This window comes from Ischnura elegans, chromosome 1, assembly GCF_921293095.1.
Source record: "Ischnura elegans chromosome 1, ioIscEleg1.1, whole genome shotgun sequence".
Lineage (NCBI taxonomy): Eukaryota > Metazoa > Arthropoda > Insecta > Odonata > Coenagrionidae > Ischnura > Ischnura elegans.
Genome location: NC_060246.1, coordinates 53,443,397 through 53,462,319, shown reverse-complemented (window position 1 = coordinate 53,462,319; position 18,923 = coordinate 53,443,397). Strand labels below are relative to the sequence as shown.

General features: G+C 37.7%; 2 protein-coding genes across 4 annotated transcripts in view; both read right to left on the bottom strand.

Annotated features, from left to right (window-relative positions):
• Positions 1 to 820, bottom strand: part of LOC124160729 — a 60,206-nt gene extending 59,386 nt beyond the window's left edge. For both annotated transcript variants that reach the window (XM_046536731.1, XM_046536722.1), the window contains exon 1: positions 357 to 820. In XM_046536731.1, coding sequence (XP_046392687.1) covers positions 357 to 399 — 43 coding nt within the window. In that variant the 5' untranslated portion in view covers positions 400 to 820. The remainder of the gene's footprint in view (positions 1 to 356) is intronic.
• A 1,750-nt stretch (positions 821 to 2,570) lies between these two features.
• Positions 2,571 to 18,258, bottom strand: LOC124160698 (phospholipase A1 2-like). Of its 2 annotated transcripts, XM_046536679.1 has the most exons (9): positions 16,974 to 18,256; positions 15,749 to 15,873; positions 15,491 to 15,604; positions 13,121 to 13,267; positions 11,656 to 11,764; positions 5,330 to 5,437; positions 4,624 to 4,904; positions 3,609 to 3,750; positions 2,571 to 2,738 (listed from the first exon to the last, which is right to left on the bottom strand). In XM_046536679.1, the coding sequence occupies exons 1-9, from the start codon at positions 17,191 to 17,193 to the stop codon at positions 2,731 to 2,733; spliced, it is 1,254 nt and encodes a 417-aa protein (XP_046392635.1). In that variant the 5' UTR covers positions 17,194 to 18,256; the 3' UTR covers positions 2,571 to 2,730. The 2 variants fall into 2 exon arrangements, with proteins under 2 accessions (XP_046392635.1, XP_046392643.1); XM_046536687.1 differs by lacking the exon at positions 13,121 to 13,267 and having other exon boundaries at positions 16,974 to 18,258.
• Between the last annotated feature and the right edge of the window lie 665 nt (positions 18,259 to 18,923).

Below are 18,923 nucleotides of genomic sequence, written 5' to 3'. Positions count from 1 at the left end.
TTTCTCCTCATTAATTAAGTTGGGAAACATTTAAAAGCTAATATACCACCGAAGTTTGCAAAATCAATTCCTGCTCCTTTTTCTTCCTTTGTTTTATATTTTCGAATATAATAATTTTATTATACTATATAACCCTAACGTAAAAAGGCGCATTTTCAGTAGGGTAGTTCACGATATTATTTTAGATTGGCTCTGATTCAATATATAGCGATTCTGAATTTGAAAACAAAGCTTTATTGTTAATTCAAATTCGGAAAGAGTAAAGGCAACGTCCCTCGACCCCACTTTGGCCTAAAGGTAATATTGATGACACATATTATGGCAGCTACCGCATAGAATATTTAGGCACCACTCACCGAAAAATAGAATGTATAAAAATATTATTATAGCCGACTTCATATTCTTCGAGTAAATCAACTAATTTCTCTGACAAGCTCCTTCAGTGAATGATGTGCTTATGTTTACAAATATGCTCATTTTCCAATATTTACTTCTCATATAACGCCATAGATACGTATGAAATCATTGTTAAAATTTCGTCCTCAATCAAATGGATGAACGTTATTTTTGTCTGATTAATTAGATCTTAAATATATTTAACCAATAAACGCATTATACCACAAAAATATCAAGTGAAGTGCAAGCAATGGATTGGTATTGGAAAGGACTCGGGTATTCATCATTATATTATACATCACTTGTGTAATTCTTCTTTTAGAAGTTCCAAGACATCAAAGTCTCTGCAAAAGTGCATTTTTTGTCAGTAATGTCGAGAATCACAACAAATATTTCTCAGATTAGCTTTAAAGTTACTGTTATGTGCCGGGAGAAGCCAGTAAAAAGTTACAAGCCATAGAAAAGGAATTTAAATCATATAAAAGAGCAAAATAATTCTGAATTTTTACACAAAAATTGTGAAAAATTCATCTAAGGCAGTGAAAACTTTTTATTCTTTAAAACAACGTAAGGCTTTATCACGGGTTCTTTCAAATACACTGGCGCGTTGTAGCATACGAAGAAAAAGTTCACAATAATGACAGTAGATGTCAGGTCTCCTTCTGTTTCTTTCGTGAGCGCTCGCATCGCTCAGCGGCCGACACGGAAGCAAATCAATGGCGCGGGAAATCGAAATATGTGGACGACTGTTAACATTTCCAACTCGTCTTTAGATTTGACTCAAAAAACGAGGGCAATGAAAACAAATGAGGAATACATTATTAAATTCACCTCATTCACATTTGAGAAATGATTTCACATCTTGAAAATCGTATTTATTTATATTTTATGCCAATGAAAGTTTCTATTTCCGCAGAAAAGAAAAAAAAAAGCTTTCCGCTAGCTTGGAGAACTATATTTTTTGGTACATTCTGTGAGTATTCTTCAACCTGTTCGTGGTTTCTACAAATAAAAGATTTACAGGATGTTCTCCACTTCGTAAAAGGTTCAAGTTAAAAATCACTTCGAGCATGATATATAGCATGATATTATACCATTGCTGTATTTCAAATTCCAGTTCTGTCTTACCTTTCGCGCACCCACTGCTAATTGCTGAAATTGCTAATATATATTATAAGTGTATATTCAAAGGATGATTAAAATTGTGATAAATTGCTAGGAGTGTTTAAATGATCATTGATTTTTTTTAAACCAGCGTGAATTTCGTAGTTCTCCAGGCCTGCTCAGGCTATTTTTATTTGCCCATTTTAATTTTATTCAATTGCAAATAAATTTCCTTTTTGCCGGCCAAGTTACCGCAAATAACCGCTTGTCTCAGTACCGTCGGTGAAGCTTGGGTAAGTGATGTTGAAGGTCGATTCCAACATGGCCTTCTCAAAAGTCGTTCATTGGGGATAGTACGAGATTCTCAATATTTTAGTTACATCCCATCAATTTCCTTATGCCATGATGATTATTTGATCGTGCTCTGCGCCCCAATGTGAGATGAATTCTGCATTTCCCATTTATAATTTTCTTTCGTTTGTATCATTTACAGTGTTTGTATATTGTGTCTTGTTCTCCTCTGTACTTAATGGCTCAATTTAGCGTGTACACTATGTGCTTCTAGTTTTTAATCCATACTTTGGCTCATGAAAGGGAATGCACCGACTTGAAATTTGAAGTCTATTACAACCTTCAATTATCAATCTTTGTATATGAAGGTATAAATTATACTAACAAAGTAAACTTGGTTGTTACGCTGAAAGTATATTTTTATGAAATTTACTCTCATTTTATCCATTCAAAGTGTTCTTGAAAAAATATGTTCAACATCGGCAGAGATAATTATAGGTAAGTAGTTATATGATTCCGTATTAAGTGTTAGTAATGCTTAATTTGCGGGGAATGGATCTTTTGAGGTAAAATAGAATGCATTTCTCATCAATCTACTTTTAAAATTTTTGTTGTGAATAGGAAACTGCGTATGCATCACTCGCTTTTTCAGCTATCTATTTTATGGCCATATTTCTATCTCTAAAGGTTATAATATTCTTTATACATAGTATTTCGTTTCATGTCAAGGCCTTTGGGTTTGCATATACAAGGCTGTCGTGATTATTAATCAACATGCATCATTAAAAAAAAACATTTAATAACATGAGATAATAATTCTTGCACAAAAAATAACTTATAAAAGTATACTCCCAGAGGGGAAATTTTCAGGTGTCTTGTGAATTTTCTGCATAGTAATGTCTCTTCGTTTTCTTCTGCTTCTTTCGCCTTTCGCGGATATCACCGAACTAGAATTGAAAAAAATATAACAAACATCAGTCTCACATCCAGTATTTTTGCGTTGGAGTTTCAAGGCTTATAGAATTCTTATTTTGAGAAAGTATATTAGAATTCTTGTTAGAAATTCTATTCAGAATTGTTGATGGGTAGTTACGTTTTTCAAAGCTATATCCGGCCTTATAAAGGAAAGCTAGGATGAAAATAACGCTAGTGGATGTATTAAAAATAACATAGACATACACGATAACATGGTAGATTGTTTACTTTATAATTTAAAGTAAGTCTTTAGATAATTTTTTTAAATTTTTTGTAGTGGGTATGTTTTTTAAAAGTTTTTCGGATCGTATCATATGCTCGGCCTTACCTCCTTAAGGCTTCATCGCATAGTGGCTGAATTGAGACATCTCATCAACCTTTTCATGACGACTAAAGGAATCATCAGCACATGTTACCAATATTAGCTGCTGCGATAATTCTCGTTGTGTGTGTCGTCAGCATTAATATTCTACTTAATTTAGGGGCGAATCCCACTTTTCTATCGGCAATTGTAATTTTTAGGACAAATAAAGTCAGGAATTATTTATTAAGAAGAGAATTTTTTATGGAAAATGAAATCAAACTTAATATTCTCCGTGTTTAGATCTATCACCGCGGCGCAAATAAGCCATTCTACTGCTAGAATAACCGTCAATGTTACAGTAATTTCCGTTACTTATCCATCTTGTTCCAGTTCATGATGGATGGACATCGATAATCGTAAATTATCGTAATAATCATAAATTGCGTAAAATATTCCAATAGCGGTAATATTTCCACGCTATGCTTTTAAAAAGTTTTCCGAATGTATTTTATACTCTTTTACTCTTTGAAATACTTACTGCAGTATGGTTTCACGTAATTGGTCTGTAAAAAATATTTCATTGGAGGAGGATCTGGTGAATTGTGCCATGGAAATGTGTCCGCATCGATTCCCATAATGGCGGTTCTTGCATTCTCAGCAACGGAATCGTCACATGTACCCTGTAATAAAATATAAGGACATAGTAACGAACTTTTTGTATTCTCTATTCTTTTCCTGTCTTTTTCATGCCATCCAGTACCATAGGGTTTGATTTACTTGAAGGCTACTCGGGTTTTCCGAGGCCAATTCTACATCATTACATATCTTTTGAGAGCCGAACATAGTATTGTGAACCCGAAATTGGCCGTATCATGTACGTAGGTTGGTATAGGGACATGACCTCAATATTTTAAATACACGAAATTCTTTTATTAAGTTTTCCTTTCTCGAAGAGACGATTCCAAAGAACCACCTTAAGACATGCATGTAAACCTAGGAAATGTAATTCATCAAGAATTCTTCCCGAGTCTAGATTTCTAAGAGAAAAATGAATTGTTAAATTATCTCGAATCCCCAGAAGAAAAGCAATAAGGATCCAACTTTAAAAAATGTTCTGGTTTAAGTCAATTGCTTCCTAATGATATCCTCTACGTGTTAGTCGCAAGCACTTGCTCACATGTGAAAAACAAAGAAATCTTTCGAGTGTTCAAGTAAAGGTTACATTGCATTGTATTAGACTTTGATTGTGTCCCAATATATGAATCATATGGGTAAAATGAGCAAATTTTGGTAGGCTAGTAGGATGATTAACCCATTATGACCCAATGCTGCTTCTAAGTAACATAAAAAATTTATACATTTTCAGCTGTATTCAGGTAAGATTTGAACTACGTGTTAATTTGTGCTGTAAAGTTTAATGGCGAAATGTGTAGCTGCCCCAATAATTATGATTGCTTACAAAATTTTCACATTTTAAAATGAGAAGTCTTGAAATTTAATTTCTCCCAGAAGCAGCTCTGGGCTAGAAAGGGTTAATAAGGCTGATCTCTCACCTGGAGGTAGTCCGTGTAGGTATTGCACAAAACTCCAATGAAGTGGCACTCTGGGTTGTACGGCGATGCGTTGTTTGTCTTGGTCTTGGGGGGCGAATCTCGGATGGATTCGATGTAGAATCTGACTGCGCGGAAGTGAGAGCAAAATGCTGCATCCAGAGCCGACAAAGTCCCTTCTATGTTGTTCTCCATTCTCATTGCAAGCGAAGTGGCCGCGCAGCCAGGCTGTTTGCCTCCTCCGTTGGGGTAGAAGTCAATATGCCCCCAAGCCATGCGAGTCCCTATAAATGTTTTGATACTTACCGTTAATAGAGATATATGTACTTAAATGGTGCTGAAGATATCAATCCCTTATTATTGGTGGTAAGCAATCTACCATTGATTCCCATATTTACGGTCAGGTTGCTCCGTAATCGCGATTTTTATTCCAATCTTACCGTTTTTCTGCAGTGGGATTTTTCGCTGAAGGATACTACACCCTTACCCCCATGTTCTTTCCCACAAACAGAAATCTTTTTTACACAAAATTTTCACATATACTTGTTTATCTTTTTTGACATTTCATAAATAGTGTATATTGTATATCTTTTGCTTGGTAAACAATTTATCTACCATTTTTTAATATGTTTGCATTGACGCTTTCGAGAGGTTAGGTGGAAGAGGGGACTTCTTAGTCTCAACCTCGCCAGATTTCATTGTGTCTCACCTAAGCATTCTTTATCCGAATGAATAACGTCCACGAATTTTGCATCACCTGCATCCAGTCGTCTATCTTTCGAAGCTTCTACAAAAAGTGGTCCAGCTGGATCCATCCCTGAAATGAAAAAAAAAATGTGAAAACTACCGGTATATACCGGTAATAATCAGGAATGTTTCTCCATTTATTAGCACATTCTCATAATATCTATATTAATGATTATGTCCAATACATTTTCCACCCGCAAAATCAATTATCTCATTCGCCATTTTTGAAAATTGTCGATTATGATAGAGTTAAGAAAATAATGAAGTCGTATTTTTTCCGCTTCTCAATCCATCGCCTATTTCTCGAGCTATTTGTGGTAAAAAAAAATATCGGCGACCTTAAGCGAACTTGCATAGATAAGTAGATGACGACAAGAACTCATGCGGAATAGTTTACTCCTTCGCCACTCCCCCGCTTCGCGGATCAGTCTCACGAGTTTCGTTATTTTTTTAAGTACTATTTTGAGCGATTCCTCTGAACGAGTGAATGAACGGGAAATCTGATGACGTCACTTACTCATGAAAAGTGGGCGGCAACTTTCGCGTCTTACAAGGGCGTGCCCAGGATCATAACTAGGGGGAGGGCAAGCCATGATCTAGGGGGGGGGCAAACCATGGCCTAGGGGGGGCAAGCCATGGTCTAGGAGGTGGGCAAGCCATGGTCTAGGGGGGGCAAGCCAAGTTGTGACATTTGAAAAAGTAGTTTTATTTTAGTTACATATCTTATACTAATACATATCATTTTTCGTGGGTTTAATGAAAATTTGTTGAATACTTACTTTCATTTCAATTCAGTAGTAATTTCGCTTAAAGACTTTTGCGATTTTTGCTTCTAGGAGGGGGCAGTTGCCCCCCCTGCCCCTCGCTGGGTACGCCCATGGCGTCTTGTTTATTTATTTTTAGCTTATGAGAGAATGGGGCCGATTGTGTAACTTGGCTACCTTTCGTTCGTTAGAGATCCGTTCACTCTCGATTGAGTTCCCAGTATTCGAACGTTAGCTGTAAAGGCCGTATCACACTAGCGACTGCGGCCGGCGCTGCGGCTGCGACCGCGACTGCGACTGGCCCGTCGACCAATCAGAGCGAGGCAGTCGACGCTGCGACTGCGACTCCGTAGAATAGCCGACCGGCTATTCTTCAGAGTCGCAGTCGCAGTCGCAGCCAATCAGAGAGCTCCATTTCAATCTCGCGCGCTGGCGGCAGACGTGTTTGTTTGTTTTGGTTACCGTAGCGAGGGAAGTTCAAGAAGGTTATAAAGATAACGCTGAGATAATTTCGGATTTTAAAAGTGAAGATGGAAGGCCAGTATATCGGATATTGCACCCGAGTACACAGGTGAATGAAAATTAAGTACGTTTTAACATATTTTAGGAACATTTTCAACAATTGCTGCTCCCTATCTATTCTTTGGGCTTTCGTAAACAAACAAGCCACAAGCAGAAACGTTCATACGTGCGCATGCGCGATCGTGGCGTCGGCCGCAATGTGTGATGGGGTACAGTCGCAGCCGCAGCCGCAGTCGCGGTCGCAGCGGCGGTCGCAGTCGCTAGTGTGATACGGCCTTAAGTGCGATTGTGTATGGACGATCGTCAACAAGCAATCGAAAGTTACGACGTTGTCATATTTACTTGGAATTGGGAATAAGTTTCGCGATTGTTTTCCTTGAGCGCATGCGCAGTAAGGCCGAGAGTGGCTGTGTTTGTTTTGAAAAGCGAAACTTATGTTAACAATATTGGTTTCAGATACAATCGGCCAATTAAGTTTATATTATTGAAAGAATTTAACTTTGCGTATAAATCAATCTTTCTCAATTCAGTATTAAATACCTTCCTTTCCGTTGGAGCGTAGCTGATATTTGGGATTAGTAGTTTTTACTCAGATATCGCTGACTATTTAGAAATGCCGCGGTAAGTCTCCATTTCGTTACTTTTGCAATTCGCTAAATAATAACTTGTATCATTTGTAATTGACTTAATTCATTTAGAGGAAATATATGAGCGGATATTCGATATTGATAGGCTCTCGTCTTCGCCTTTGTGTGTCTGTAAGGAGCAATGCCGCAGAATATTGAATATTTGCAAGAAATAAAAACTGACGAGTGTGAATTAGTACGACGTCTTAATAATAGTCGTAAGGTAAACAGTTAAAAAAGCACGTAACTCATGAAATAAATAAGTACGTTAATATTCTCAATCAAAAACATTCTCATCATCACAAACCTTTCACCTATTACTTGAAAGAAAAAGCAAATATGCAGAGTCATCTTTGATATCTCCTCTCGTCTCAAACACCCGAATATCACTTCAAAAAATTTACCCTTTTTAAGGAAACCATATCGCATCAGAGACATTAATTGAAGTACATAAACCATATAAATTCAACTTAATTTAAGACGTCATTGAGAAGTTAAAATAAACTATTTGAATACATAAATTAAATCATTTACTTGTCAATAACTGCCCGATGATCCGAATTAAATTAAAAATTGTAGAGAATATAATTTTGGCAATGTATTATAGCACAACTATAATTTACCTAATATACTATAGTGGAACCACGTTTAAATCAAGCATACAAAAAGGATAATTTCATTTGAATTGCACACACATTACATAGCGAAGCAATTGTAAACGTCCTCATCTTTGTATCGTATAGTAAACTAACACGTACAAATTGTATTTATCGATGTAATTTCACTACTTATTCACGTTATTAAAAACATAACACAATGATGTATAAATTAAATAGAATGTTTAATTCACTTAATTCCACATGAGTTAATTTCATTTCAAATGCACACACATTACACAGCGAAGCAAATGTAAACTTGCTCATCTTTATACCATAGTGAACTAATACGCACAAATTGCAATTATTTATGTCAATTCACTACAAATCCACGTAATCAACAACATAACACTGCGATTTATGAATATAATTGATTGCATAATTCACTTAATCCCAAAAAAAGGACAAACAACGTGGCCATGAAAGGTAATAAACATTTAAATTCCATCCCAAACCTCACCTGCGAACGATTCGATAGCCTTATCGTCAAGTAATGTGTTGACGAAGAGATGCTTTCGATCGAGAGCCGGAATACTTTCGAACGTAAAGTTACACAATCGCTCCTTCAATTGTTTTCGAGATGTTGATCTAAAATCCACGGGAACCGGATCGTTACGTTCGAACCAGCCCCATGACACTTCCTATCCCACTCCATTGGGAACCCATGGTCTTTTATTGAAGTCGTTTCCTCAACCTGCCGCACGTTTGCCGGGGCGGCGCCACGTATTCTGGAGGGCAAGAATTAGCGGGTAAGTTAATTTCCGTATTGTTGAGCGCATACTACAGGTGAGTGGAAATAGTCATTTTTGTAATTGATTAAGATTTAGTTTTCATTTATTTTCGAATGTTAGTCTTCTGCATTATTTCCTTATTGTTCTACATTAATATTTCGTGGATATATATCGCGGATTTACTGAAAAAAGGAAAATGCCGTGGACGTGTGTGGTACCGCGTTGCACCACTGGTTATGGCCACAAGACTTCGGGGATTTCGCTTTTAAGAGTCCCCAAGGACCCTGAGAAGCGATGAAATAGCTGTACGATTCCTTTTTTTGGTGTGCTAAAGCTCCAAAATTTATACATATTTTAAATTACAGGTTCTGCTGTTCCAGTGGTCAATGTCATTCACAGTGCAGGAATGAAGTAACACTGAGAAAATGCAAGATGTGCGACGGCTTTCATCAATTATTCATCATTCTCTCCTACTAAATTGAATCTCTTAGAATGATTGGTAATTAGAAATAGAAATTAGTAATAGAAAGAATTAATAGAAATGTTAAATTGTGAGTACTTAAAATTAATTTTTCATGACATTACCTTGCATTGATTGTATAAATAATCTCAGTTTCAATAGCATTGTGTAATCATTCTGGAAATGTAGATTTGATGTGTGTGTACATTATATAAGTTGGAAAAATGTGAATCGTTTTCATTCTTAATACCTCTTTCGATGATTTCTTTTAATGCAGCCGTTATCGATGGTGCGTGCAACTCTCATTAAAAGTACATTTACCGCGTATTAGCAGTATTAGCCTGTGGTTTCTGTCGTACAGTGGCGCCAACTCCATGGGGCCTGAGGGGGCCCGAGCCCCCCCAAAAATTCGTAACAGACGTGAGGAAAAAATGTGTCAGGCTAGTCAATTTTCCCCGGAGTATCCAGATATCGAGATTCGAGTGATCAGGGTTCTAATGTTGATCATATGGCTCTTCTAAAATGCTTAAAAAAACTTAAATTTCACAACTTATAAAATTTACCGGGGCAAGGTCCTCGGTTTGGGCCCCCCCCAATATTTTTTGTAAGTCGGCACCCCTGCTGTCGTACTACTCATCTTATTTTTGGGCGAGGGATAATATTTCAGATTTTCCAGCACCTGAAAGTGATCAGACATCCGCGAATCCCTCGGATTATATCCATTGCACTGTTTTCGTGGAAGTTTATTCGGAAATTATTTGCAAAAGCTCTTTCGTTCTTATCTTTCATATGGTATTTTACTTCCTTAAATCTCAAATTATTCCTTTGGTGAGTATAGGCAAGCATCGTTATAAAATAGCCTTTAACGGTAATAATGGTACTTCCGGAAATTATTCACCCCGTTCAACGATTAAATATGCCTATTCTATACCCGCAAAACGTCCCTAGGATAGAATCATTTTTTAGGTTTGCTGTGCCCTGCCATTATTATTATCACTTGATCGAGACTCAGGAGATTAAAAACATTAACACACGTCACTTCATAAGAAGTATTTCACTTCGGCCTTGGTAAGAAGCCGTTTGCGTTTCTGATATTATATTTGTTAATAGTGTTTGAAAGCAAGGAATAACATCTATATTCTTATAAGGCCGTGGAAACATGCCGATGGGCTCGGAGGCAATGGTGCGTACGTAGCTTCTATGACAACTTATATTAACGTTTACCACAAGATAGCTATAAATAATTATTTCCTTGAATATTCCTTTCCTCACTACATAAGGTTTTAACTGCTGACAATCTTTCGTTATGGCTGTAACTGATTTTACAAAGGTATGGAAGCAGACGAAGCTGAAATCCAACGCCTTCCATTTGATTAATACTCACGTATGAGAACGATTTCTTGGTATTTTTCGCTATAAGATGTTAAGTGCATATGAACTTGTTAACTAGTAACCATTGTCGATGTGTTTATATTCATTTTTGCCATAAATTAGTTCATAATTACTGAAGTATCGTATACAGATACGTAGGAAACTTGCCCTTCAGGATAGGTGGCGCCCCTACCGGCCTCAACGGGAAACGGCTTCATTAAATGACCATGCCTGAACGGAGAGTGTCCAGACCTTCTCATATTCTAAGACCGTGGTTCGAACGTAAAGTTACACAATCGGCCCCAATGGCTAAATGAGGAAGTTATTTCTTTCGTCGTGTCTTATATTTCCCTTCCTCCTACCGAATTCATCGATTAATTAATTGTGGTGTGTGGACTGAGTGAACGATCCCATTACGTCCTGGAATGACTTTATCTAATTTTTGTTCATTTTATAATGCTGTTTCTTAAGCTTCGTGCCCACTGATGACCAAAGACTTAATATCGAGATGTATCTCAGAACTGTGTCCATTGGAGACTTGACTCAGCCTTCGAGAGGTCTCCGAGACTTATCACACGACGCGACGCGTGTTTGTCTCCGAGAGTGTTTTCACACCCATTTCCACACTTGTGACTCGACTCGCGAGACCAAATCTAGTAATTTTTCGTGATTTTTTCTCTCACTATGAGTCCGCGGGAAGGAATGAAAGTCTCAATATTTCTCGAGACTTTTAGTCTTCCCACGCATCTTTATTCTATGATCGCTAAAAAAATGCAAGGGCTGAAATGTCGCGAACTCTTTGACGTGAAATATTCGAAACTTCACCCGTGAGGACAATACTGCTGTGCAAGGCATGAGAGCTAATATGAAAAAGTTGATGTTTTATCTTAGCATCTTACTTGAATATTTTCAGTATATTCCTGCGATTACTCAGGAAATAAAATTTCAAAAATATATCCATGCTCTAGGTTTACTTAAAGGTAAATTCTTGCATGGTAGTTCATATTTGAGATTTTCAGATCCAGACATATAACTCTTCAGATCATCTATGCTCTTGATTATTTGTCAGATTTTTTGCCTTGTAAAATCGTCTGTCTAACTAGTGATTACAGATTAATTAAAAAAATGATTTTATTGGAAAGAAAAATTATCGCTGACCCGATATTCGCCCAAGTCCATGCAACGCTGCACCTGCATACCCAGCCACGTGTGATCCAAGGCTATGACCAATCAAGTGGAAATGATCCAAATCTCCTCCGTAACTGTCCTGAAAATACAGAAAAAAATTAAATAATGGCCATTGCATGCAAAGATTAGCTGATTGAACAATTGAGCGGCTAAATGCGTCCAGGCCATCTCAGGATTGATAACCAATGATATAATGTTTTGAACATTCAAATTTTCTGGGAAATGTGATAAGGGGTATTTTGTAGGCTCTTTCATCATCGCGTATATGAAATGATGTTACGACTTTTGAAATATTTTTTAATACTTGCCGAAAATAATCTCAAATAGCTTATGAATTTTAGATAAAACAAAAATAAATAATATGAAGTTGGCACAAGCACAATTAAATGGAAAGCAATGGAAAATTATCCGAAAATCAATAAATACACGTCAGGATCTCTGATTTTTGTCGGGATAACTGATTTTTCAAATATCGTACATTAATATTGTCTATTGTCATGATTGATAATTGTTTTAAAATATGACTTTGTTTTAAATCTGGGTACTCATTGCCTTTACGCACACTTAATATCTGAATAGTGACTCAGTTCACCTAACAGTGTTTCAATACTTTTCACTTCGCCTTCCCTTTCGATTCGCCCCACGGGTTTCCTTGTATTTGTCTTTTACTATGCAGAATGGCTGGATTGAGCCAGTGAAGCCTCAAGCTTGTTTGAAAGTATTTCAGTTGGTATCACTGTATACATTGCTGCATATTTATATCCATAAAAAAGATAAACTCAATGAAAACGATACAGAGTGCCCTAGGTCCCAACGTTTCTGCCAAAGGTCAGCCAATCATCTAGGTCATGACTTTTATTTACTCGGGTGAAAAACTGATATGAAATTAAGGTTTTCCTTGTGTCTCATCGGTATCTTGACTTTTCAAAGTATACGCAGCAGAAAAAATAGTGGCGATAGTTCTGAATCCATTTTTGAATCCATATTTCCAGATGTAGCGATTATAAAATGTCTGCGAAAAGAGGTTACCGATGCAGATTGTATGCTTCACACTGGTGGGTTGATGACCGACCCACAAGGAAAGCTTTGTAGACTCAGCATGTAATAATTTCCCAAGGATTGCAATGGTTACGTTAGCTTGCGCGTGCGTGGTTTACGAAACTCATTATGCAAATAATTATAAATATTAGACAATCAGTACAGGAAAAATTACCTTAGACAAAATGAATGGAGTTTTTAAAATAAACTGAGAACCATAGTGCTAACGAATGAAAGCTATATATTCCTGGAGCATGGCAGAGGGGTTGACATTGAACCATAGGACTTCTAATGCATTATGTACTCAAATTTTCAGGGAGCCGTTCCTCCGCAGTCACTGACTGGGATTTTGCGGCCAATCTGGAAGAATTAACGCTTAAAATTTTAGTTAACTTACGATTAGAGCGTTGATTAACCGTGCTATTTCTCGGCCAACGATGGCTGTATTGGCTGCCGCCTGCGGATAGGCAACCGAAGCTGCTTGGAACCAATCCACAACAATCACGTGGATGTCATCCCACTCGAGAAGGGCACTCGTCATTTCCTGTCCAAAAATCAATAGTCACAGGTGATTCATAAGTCAAATGATGTGATACCAATTCGGGTAATTTGGGTATTTGTCTGAGTGGCATGCGAAATGTACATCACCCAATGGTATGGTATCAAGATTTCTCGAAAAAACATTGCTAGGAAAGATTCCCATATATTTTAAGGAATCTTCATCGTCATCATCGACTGGTTTTCGGTCCACTGGAAGGTTCCAAACACCAAAGTTGTCTCCACCTCCTCCTATCCAAGACCTCCTCTTTGGTTTCCTCATGCCTTCATTTTAACCTCGCTGCGTCTGTCATCTTCAGCCTTCTTCATCCTTTTTATTTTCTCCTTCCACCGTTCCCTCGACTGATGTATTTAAAATCCCCTTCTCTCTTGAAATATGCCTGATCCAATTCCCCTTTCTCATTAGTATGGTTCTTAATAATGTTTTTTTCCTCCCAAACTCTTTCTCCTCTTCCCAAGGTCCACGTTTTGCATCCATACAACATAATATTCCACTCATAGCATTTCACAAGTATCTTCCTCAGCTCTAGGTCCTTCCTTTTACATACGTTTCTCTTCTTATTAAAAGATTTCTTTCCCATAGCTATTCCTGCTTTGATCTCTGTCTCACTCCTCCAGTCATCAGTCAGCACGCTTCCTAATTATGTTTACTTTCTAACGTGATCTATCTTTCTCCCATTGATCATAACGTTCAAAATTTCGCCATTATTTATTCTCATAACTTTCGATTTCACAAAATTTACTTTCACTCCTTCCTCAAAACTTTTTATCATTCCTTAAAGTTCCCGGCTGTCATTGGCAAGAATCACCATTTCATCGGCAAACCTGATGAATTTTATCTCTCGTCCTCCAATCCCTATCCTTTTTTCACTCATCATGATTTTACTGACAATTTCCTCTGCGTACATATTAAATAGGGTGGCTGAAAGGCAGCAGCCCTGCCTTACCCCCCCGCCCAGGTCCATCCATTCTGACAATTTTCCATTAACTTTCTTAGCCACCGTCTGGGTTTCGTAAAATTCCCTAATCAGCCTCCTATCCTTCCAGTCCACTTTCTTTATTATAAGAATATCCATTTACTTACCCCATTTTACGCTGTCGAATGCTTTTTCCAGATCCATAAAGCAGAGACTCACTCCTTTTCCTCTCCCCCAATATCTTTCACTGATTGTTCTCAGTAGTGCAATAGTTCTTCTGAAGCCAAACTGCTCCTCACCTACATTCTCTTCCATTATTTCTTGGATTCAGAACTCTCTACGATATTTTGTCCCCATACGAAATCAGAATGATACTTCGGTGTTCCCCACTCTTTCTGGTGCCTGCCCTTTTTGGTATCGGTATCATAATTGTCTTTACAAAGTTCCCTGGCCATATGCCTTCATCCATCCATGTTTTGCTACACATCTCTGCTTCTTCCAGAGAGAAAAGGTCAACATGATTTGTTGTATAAAATAGTGAAATGTTTTACAATGGATGGTAGAGGAAGATGTAAAATGAGAGTGATTACAAGCAAAGAATGAAAAGACATGTTTGAGGAGAAATAAATAAAGGGAATATGGAATGAATACACGGAAGAACTATATAAGGCAAGAGAGAAGCCGGATTTATTGGATAAGGAAACTTATACACAATAAAATGTCATTACGTCGTTTGTAATGTACTTTTATTGTTACTCTACGCAACGGTGGATCCAGGATTTTTTCTGGGGGGGGGGCACAAGGGTCTGACAGGTCTCTCTTAAATTTGAGATTAAAAACAAAATACAACAATTACTATAGAAAATACTCTCTTTATTTTGATATGAAAGTTATTAATAATAAATCAAACGATTGAAGCTCCGTAATTCACAAAGTAAAACGATCGTAATGATAACCGTATTAAAAATCTTGTCTATTTTTTAAGGGTTTGGGGGGGGCCCGTGCCCCCGTGCACCCCTTAAATCCGCCTATGACTCTACGAACAAATGAAGGATACTATCCGAATTCCGTCTTGCGACACAACAAACGATTTTTCTCAACTGATAATAAATATAAGAATTTCTGAAAAGGAATTCATAGTCATAGTATGGGAAGAGAAATTAACTTAAGAGCATACATTTAGATACATATGAAACTGAATGCTCCACTTATACTGAAATAAATGGACTCGTGATTTGCACCTTTCATTCATGATTCTGGCCCATTTGAATTGCTGGTTTGCGTCAACATACCTCAATCCATTCGTTAGTCCTACTGCCTAGAAAACCGTGAATGATGAATTTTGTATCTTTTTTGGGGTCGTAGTAATTGGAATTAACTCTTCCGTCTGGCATTACTCTCAAAATCTGAAACAGTGACATCATGATTGAGTTAGGGAATCAGCATTGGCGGTGGAAGTAAAAAAGGCCAGCAGTTCATAAATCAATTCAGTACAATCTAAAAATTATATCTCCTATTTCATTCATTAATGTTTGGTGTTATTATCTTACCTCTCTCCTTGGGTTTCCCCTGGTGTGCAGAAAAAATGATGGCGGAGAGGTCATGTTGGCTACGGCTGGCATCTTTAGAATCCCCAAAACCACAACTTCGATAAGTCTTGTGCATTGCGAAGTACCTATTAAAAGAAATATAATATATATATATCATTTCCAATGGAACGAATTCTTTTCTGACGGCAATTAATAAGAATTCCATCGCTGTTCATGCGCCAGGACTGAAATAAACCAAAACGCGGCACAGATTCTTTAAGTTTTCACATCTAAAAATAATGCTGAATTGCTGTAATAAATGTCATTGCCGTTATTAATAGATAATTTTGTTCGTATTTATATTTCAAACCCGCAATGAATTTCCTTTGGCCTTCAATCGGATAAATATGTTGATGTTTATGACTGAGAAAACTACGGCGCGACCAAATGTCACGTAGAAGTGGATCAGCTGCAAACGGCGGAAAACTTTAATTCTTGAGTTTAATTTCTCTGGATATTAGACCACTAAACGCTAATTTATAGTTAACTCTTCGCCAGTTAACACGACCATCAACAAATCCGTTGCAGAATCGTCCCGCCCCTCAGGAATTTTAAATAGATATTTTGGTCGTTAGTATTTGATTTTATTTCCGGACTTAATGAAAATATTAGATGTGACACAAGGTTGGGGTTGTGATGGTGGTCTCCAATGGTGTTGGTTTCCAACCACAAGTCTATGGTTCAAACCCCGGAGATTGCGGAGAATTTTTTAGAGAAAGTCCTTTACCTATTTGGTGCTGGAACGTTAAGCCGAGATCGCCTTGGCGACTTTTTATAAGATTATGCTAACATCGACGCCGAGTTTCCCTCCACCCTCCCCTCGTAACCTTTACCTCCCTAAGCGAATTACCGTAGCCGTCTTCCGCCTCAAGCAAGCATCATTGCACGGAGAAGATTTCATAATTTATCTGTCCTACAAAGTAATTATTTCTCCTATCTTACATATGCAATGAGACAGGGGCTTTCGATGTCTGCCACACTATTTTTGTCATCATTTAAACTTTCTTTGGCGCGAAACATCGAATCGCGACAAAAATCAAATGACACCAAATCGAGTTGAATAGATAATGGTTGATTAGGCTAGAGCTTAGGTATTTACAACCAGCTCAAGAGCTCTCGACCTCGTAGTCGTAGGCGAACTAGGAATTTCCGTAATGTAAACGGAACATAGGTAATCTTCACTTACCTGTCGTGGCGTTTCCGTAGTCGTCGAGAGTCACTTGGGCGGACACTTCAGTCCAGATGAGAGTCGCAGTAAATGTTGACAACAGGACTAGCGCTGGAAGCCACTCGCACGGAAGCTTCATTGCACTTGAGTGGCCGAGATGAGAAATGCAAAACTTCGGTTGAGTCTTAAGGCGCTCGGGCGCTCCATCGTTGAGCTTAGAATTCCGGATGGCGCGCATTTTTCGCCGGTTGCATAAACCAACTTTGCTTTTCTTTCATCGACCGTCGTCCTTCGTTTCGACATCTGTTATTCATACGTCCCGTAATGAACGAATAAAAAATAGCTATTTTACCGACGACAAAAGACTACAGCAGGATGTACCGCTGTCTAAAACTTTGTCTTTGGTCAAGTAAAGTGCCTGTTAAACTAATTCTTTTCCCTTTAATGTAAAATTTCCAAAAGTGTATCTATATTAGTCGTAACAGAATATTACTCAAAATCCACGCGAAAGTTCCTGCTTGCATTTAGTAGCGAAATGCGCGAAGCCTAATGGTCCAATAACTTTTGTATTGGAATGAATTGTGCACGCTTGCTGAGAGCCAAACCCAACCATATGCATATCTGCCCTTGAAGTTGTTATTGCACCGGAAACAATGTGAAATGTTGTGTTGTGCTTGCTTGGCAAAACTCACTCCCTGCTGAATATCCTTGAAGTGACTTGAAGGGTACTTACCATGAGTACCTTCATGTCGATCTGTTATTAATGTGATCCCAATATTATGATTTTTCGCTGTTGCGAGTAGAGGATCAGAGTGCATAGAATGAAGCTGAGAAGACCTTGTCCGAAAAACCATTGTCGATGGTAGTTCGCCTGATATTGTAATGAAAATCCTTTGATTATGATCCTTCGAAATATTCAGTGATTTAATACTCTGCAGTTATCGCAGGCGATTGACAGATTTTTCTGCGAATAACCATTGGTAGCATCTGAAATTAACAGGATAATCGCAGTTCAAACTACATCTTGCAAACAAAAATAAGGGACCGCTGGCGCGTCATAATATGTATTTTCTGCTTGGAAATGGTAACAAAAGCCATGCTTGCCGTAAAGAAATGGAGATGTCTTTGAAATGGTTGAAAGATGCCTATTGTGAAATCGTTAAATTTCAGAAAAACGATGGGCTTCGACAACTGTGCGTTCATTAAGTAAGTTATTTAAGTATCCAATAATGATTCTATCTCCCATTCAAGAAGCTCCGATCGAACTAAATGCGTCCTAAACTTGTAAGCTGTTTTTACTAAATGGCTAATCTACGTACAGCCGTTACCTTTATCCTTAAGTCAATCCTCATTTCTCCCATATGGATATTGCTCAATTATTATGACTGAATTTCTGCTTGCATCACGGCTACGCAGAGATTAATGCATAGAATTTTCGCTTAGCGTCAGCATTAAAGTTTTCCCACTGAATGCTGAGTGTCGTGAAAGTTGCCGTGATGACTGTTGTAATATATTTTATTAAGCTTATATGCGATTTCTCCCTTCTCACCTGGTGCATTTTTTATTTAGTACTTGCGTTATTTTCATCCTTCAAGCTCTCTCGGGATTCCAACTGGGCCTGGCATTTAGCTGTTGGCCACGCGACGCTTCAATGGCTCATGGCCTTTAGCTTTGGACACCACCGTGTGATTTTTCATTTATTTATAATTAGTAAGCAGTTGGAATCCTTTGACGCTTCTAATAGAAAATTTGTTGTGCAAATGTGATTTCACATAATTGCTATGAGTTACTTTTTGATGTTCGAGTGAACTTTGGAAAGAGATGATTTAATCATAACTTACCTTTTTCTCGGACGAACTACAGGTAACACATCTCAGTTAACACTGAGGATTACTACGACCAATTATTTCGTAATCATTCGGTAATTGCCCTCTATAACTGAGCATGATTTGTGATAACGACTATTTT

Excerpts from the sequence above, each read along its gene's own strand:
- LOC124160698 (XM_046536679.1), bottom strand. The coding sequence starts at position 17,193 with ATGCGCGCCATCCGGAATTCTAAGCTCAACGATGGAGCGCCCGAGCGC. Across the intron at positions 15,874-16,973 it reads CTACGGAAACGCCACGACAG|GTACTTCGCAATGCACAAGA; the intron begins GTAAGTGAAGAT and ends TTCTTTTAATAG. Across the intron at positions 15,605-15,748 it reads GGGGAAACCCAAGGAGAGAG|ATTTTGAGAGTAATGCCAGA; the intron begins GTAAGATAATAA and ends TCACTGTTTCAG.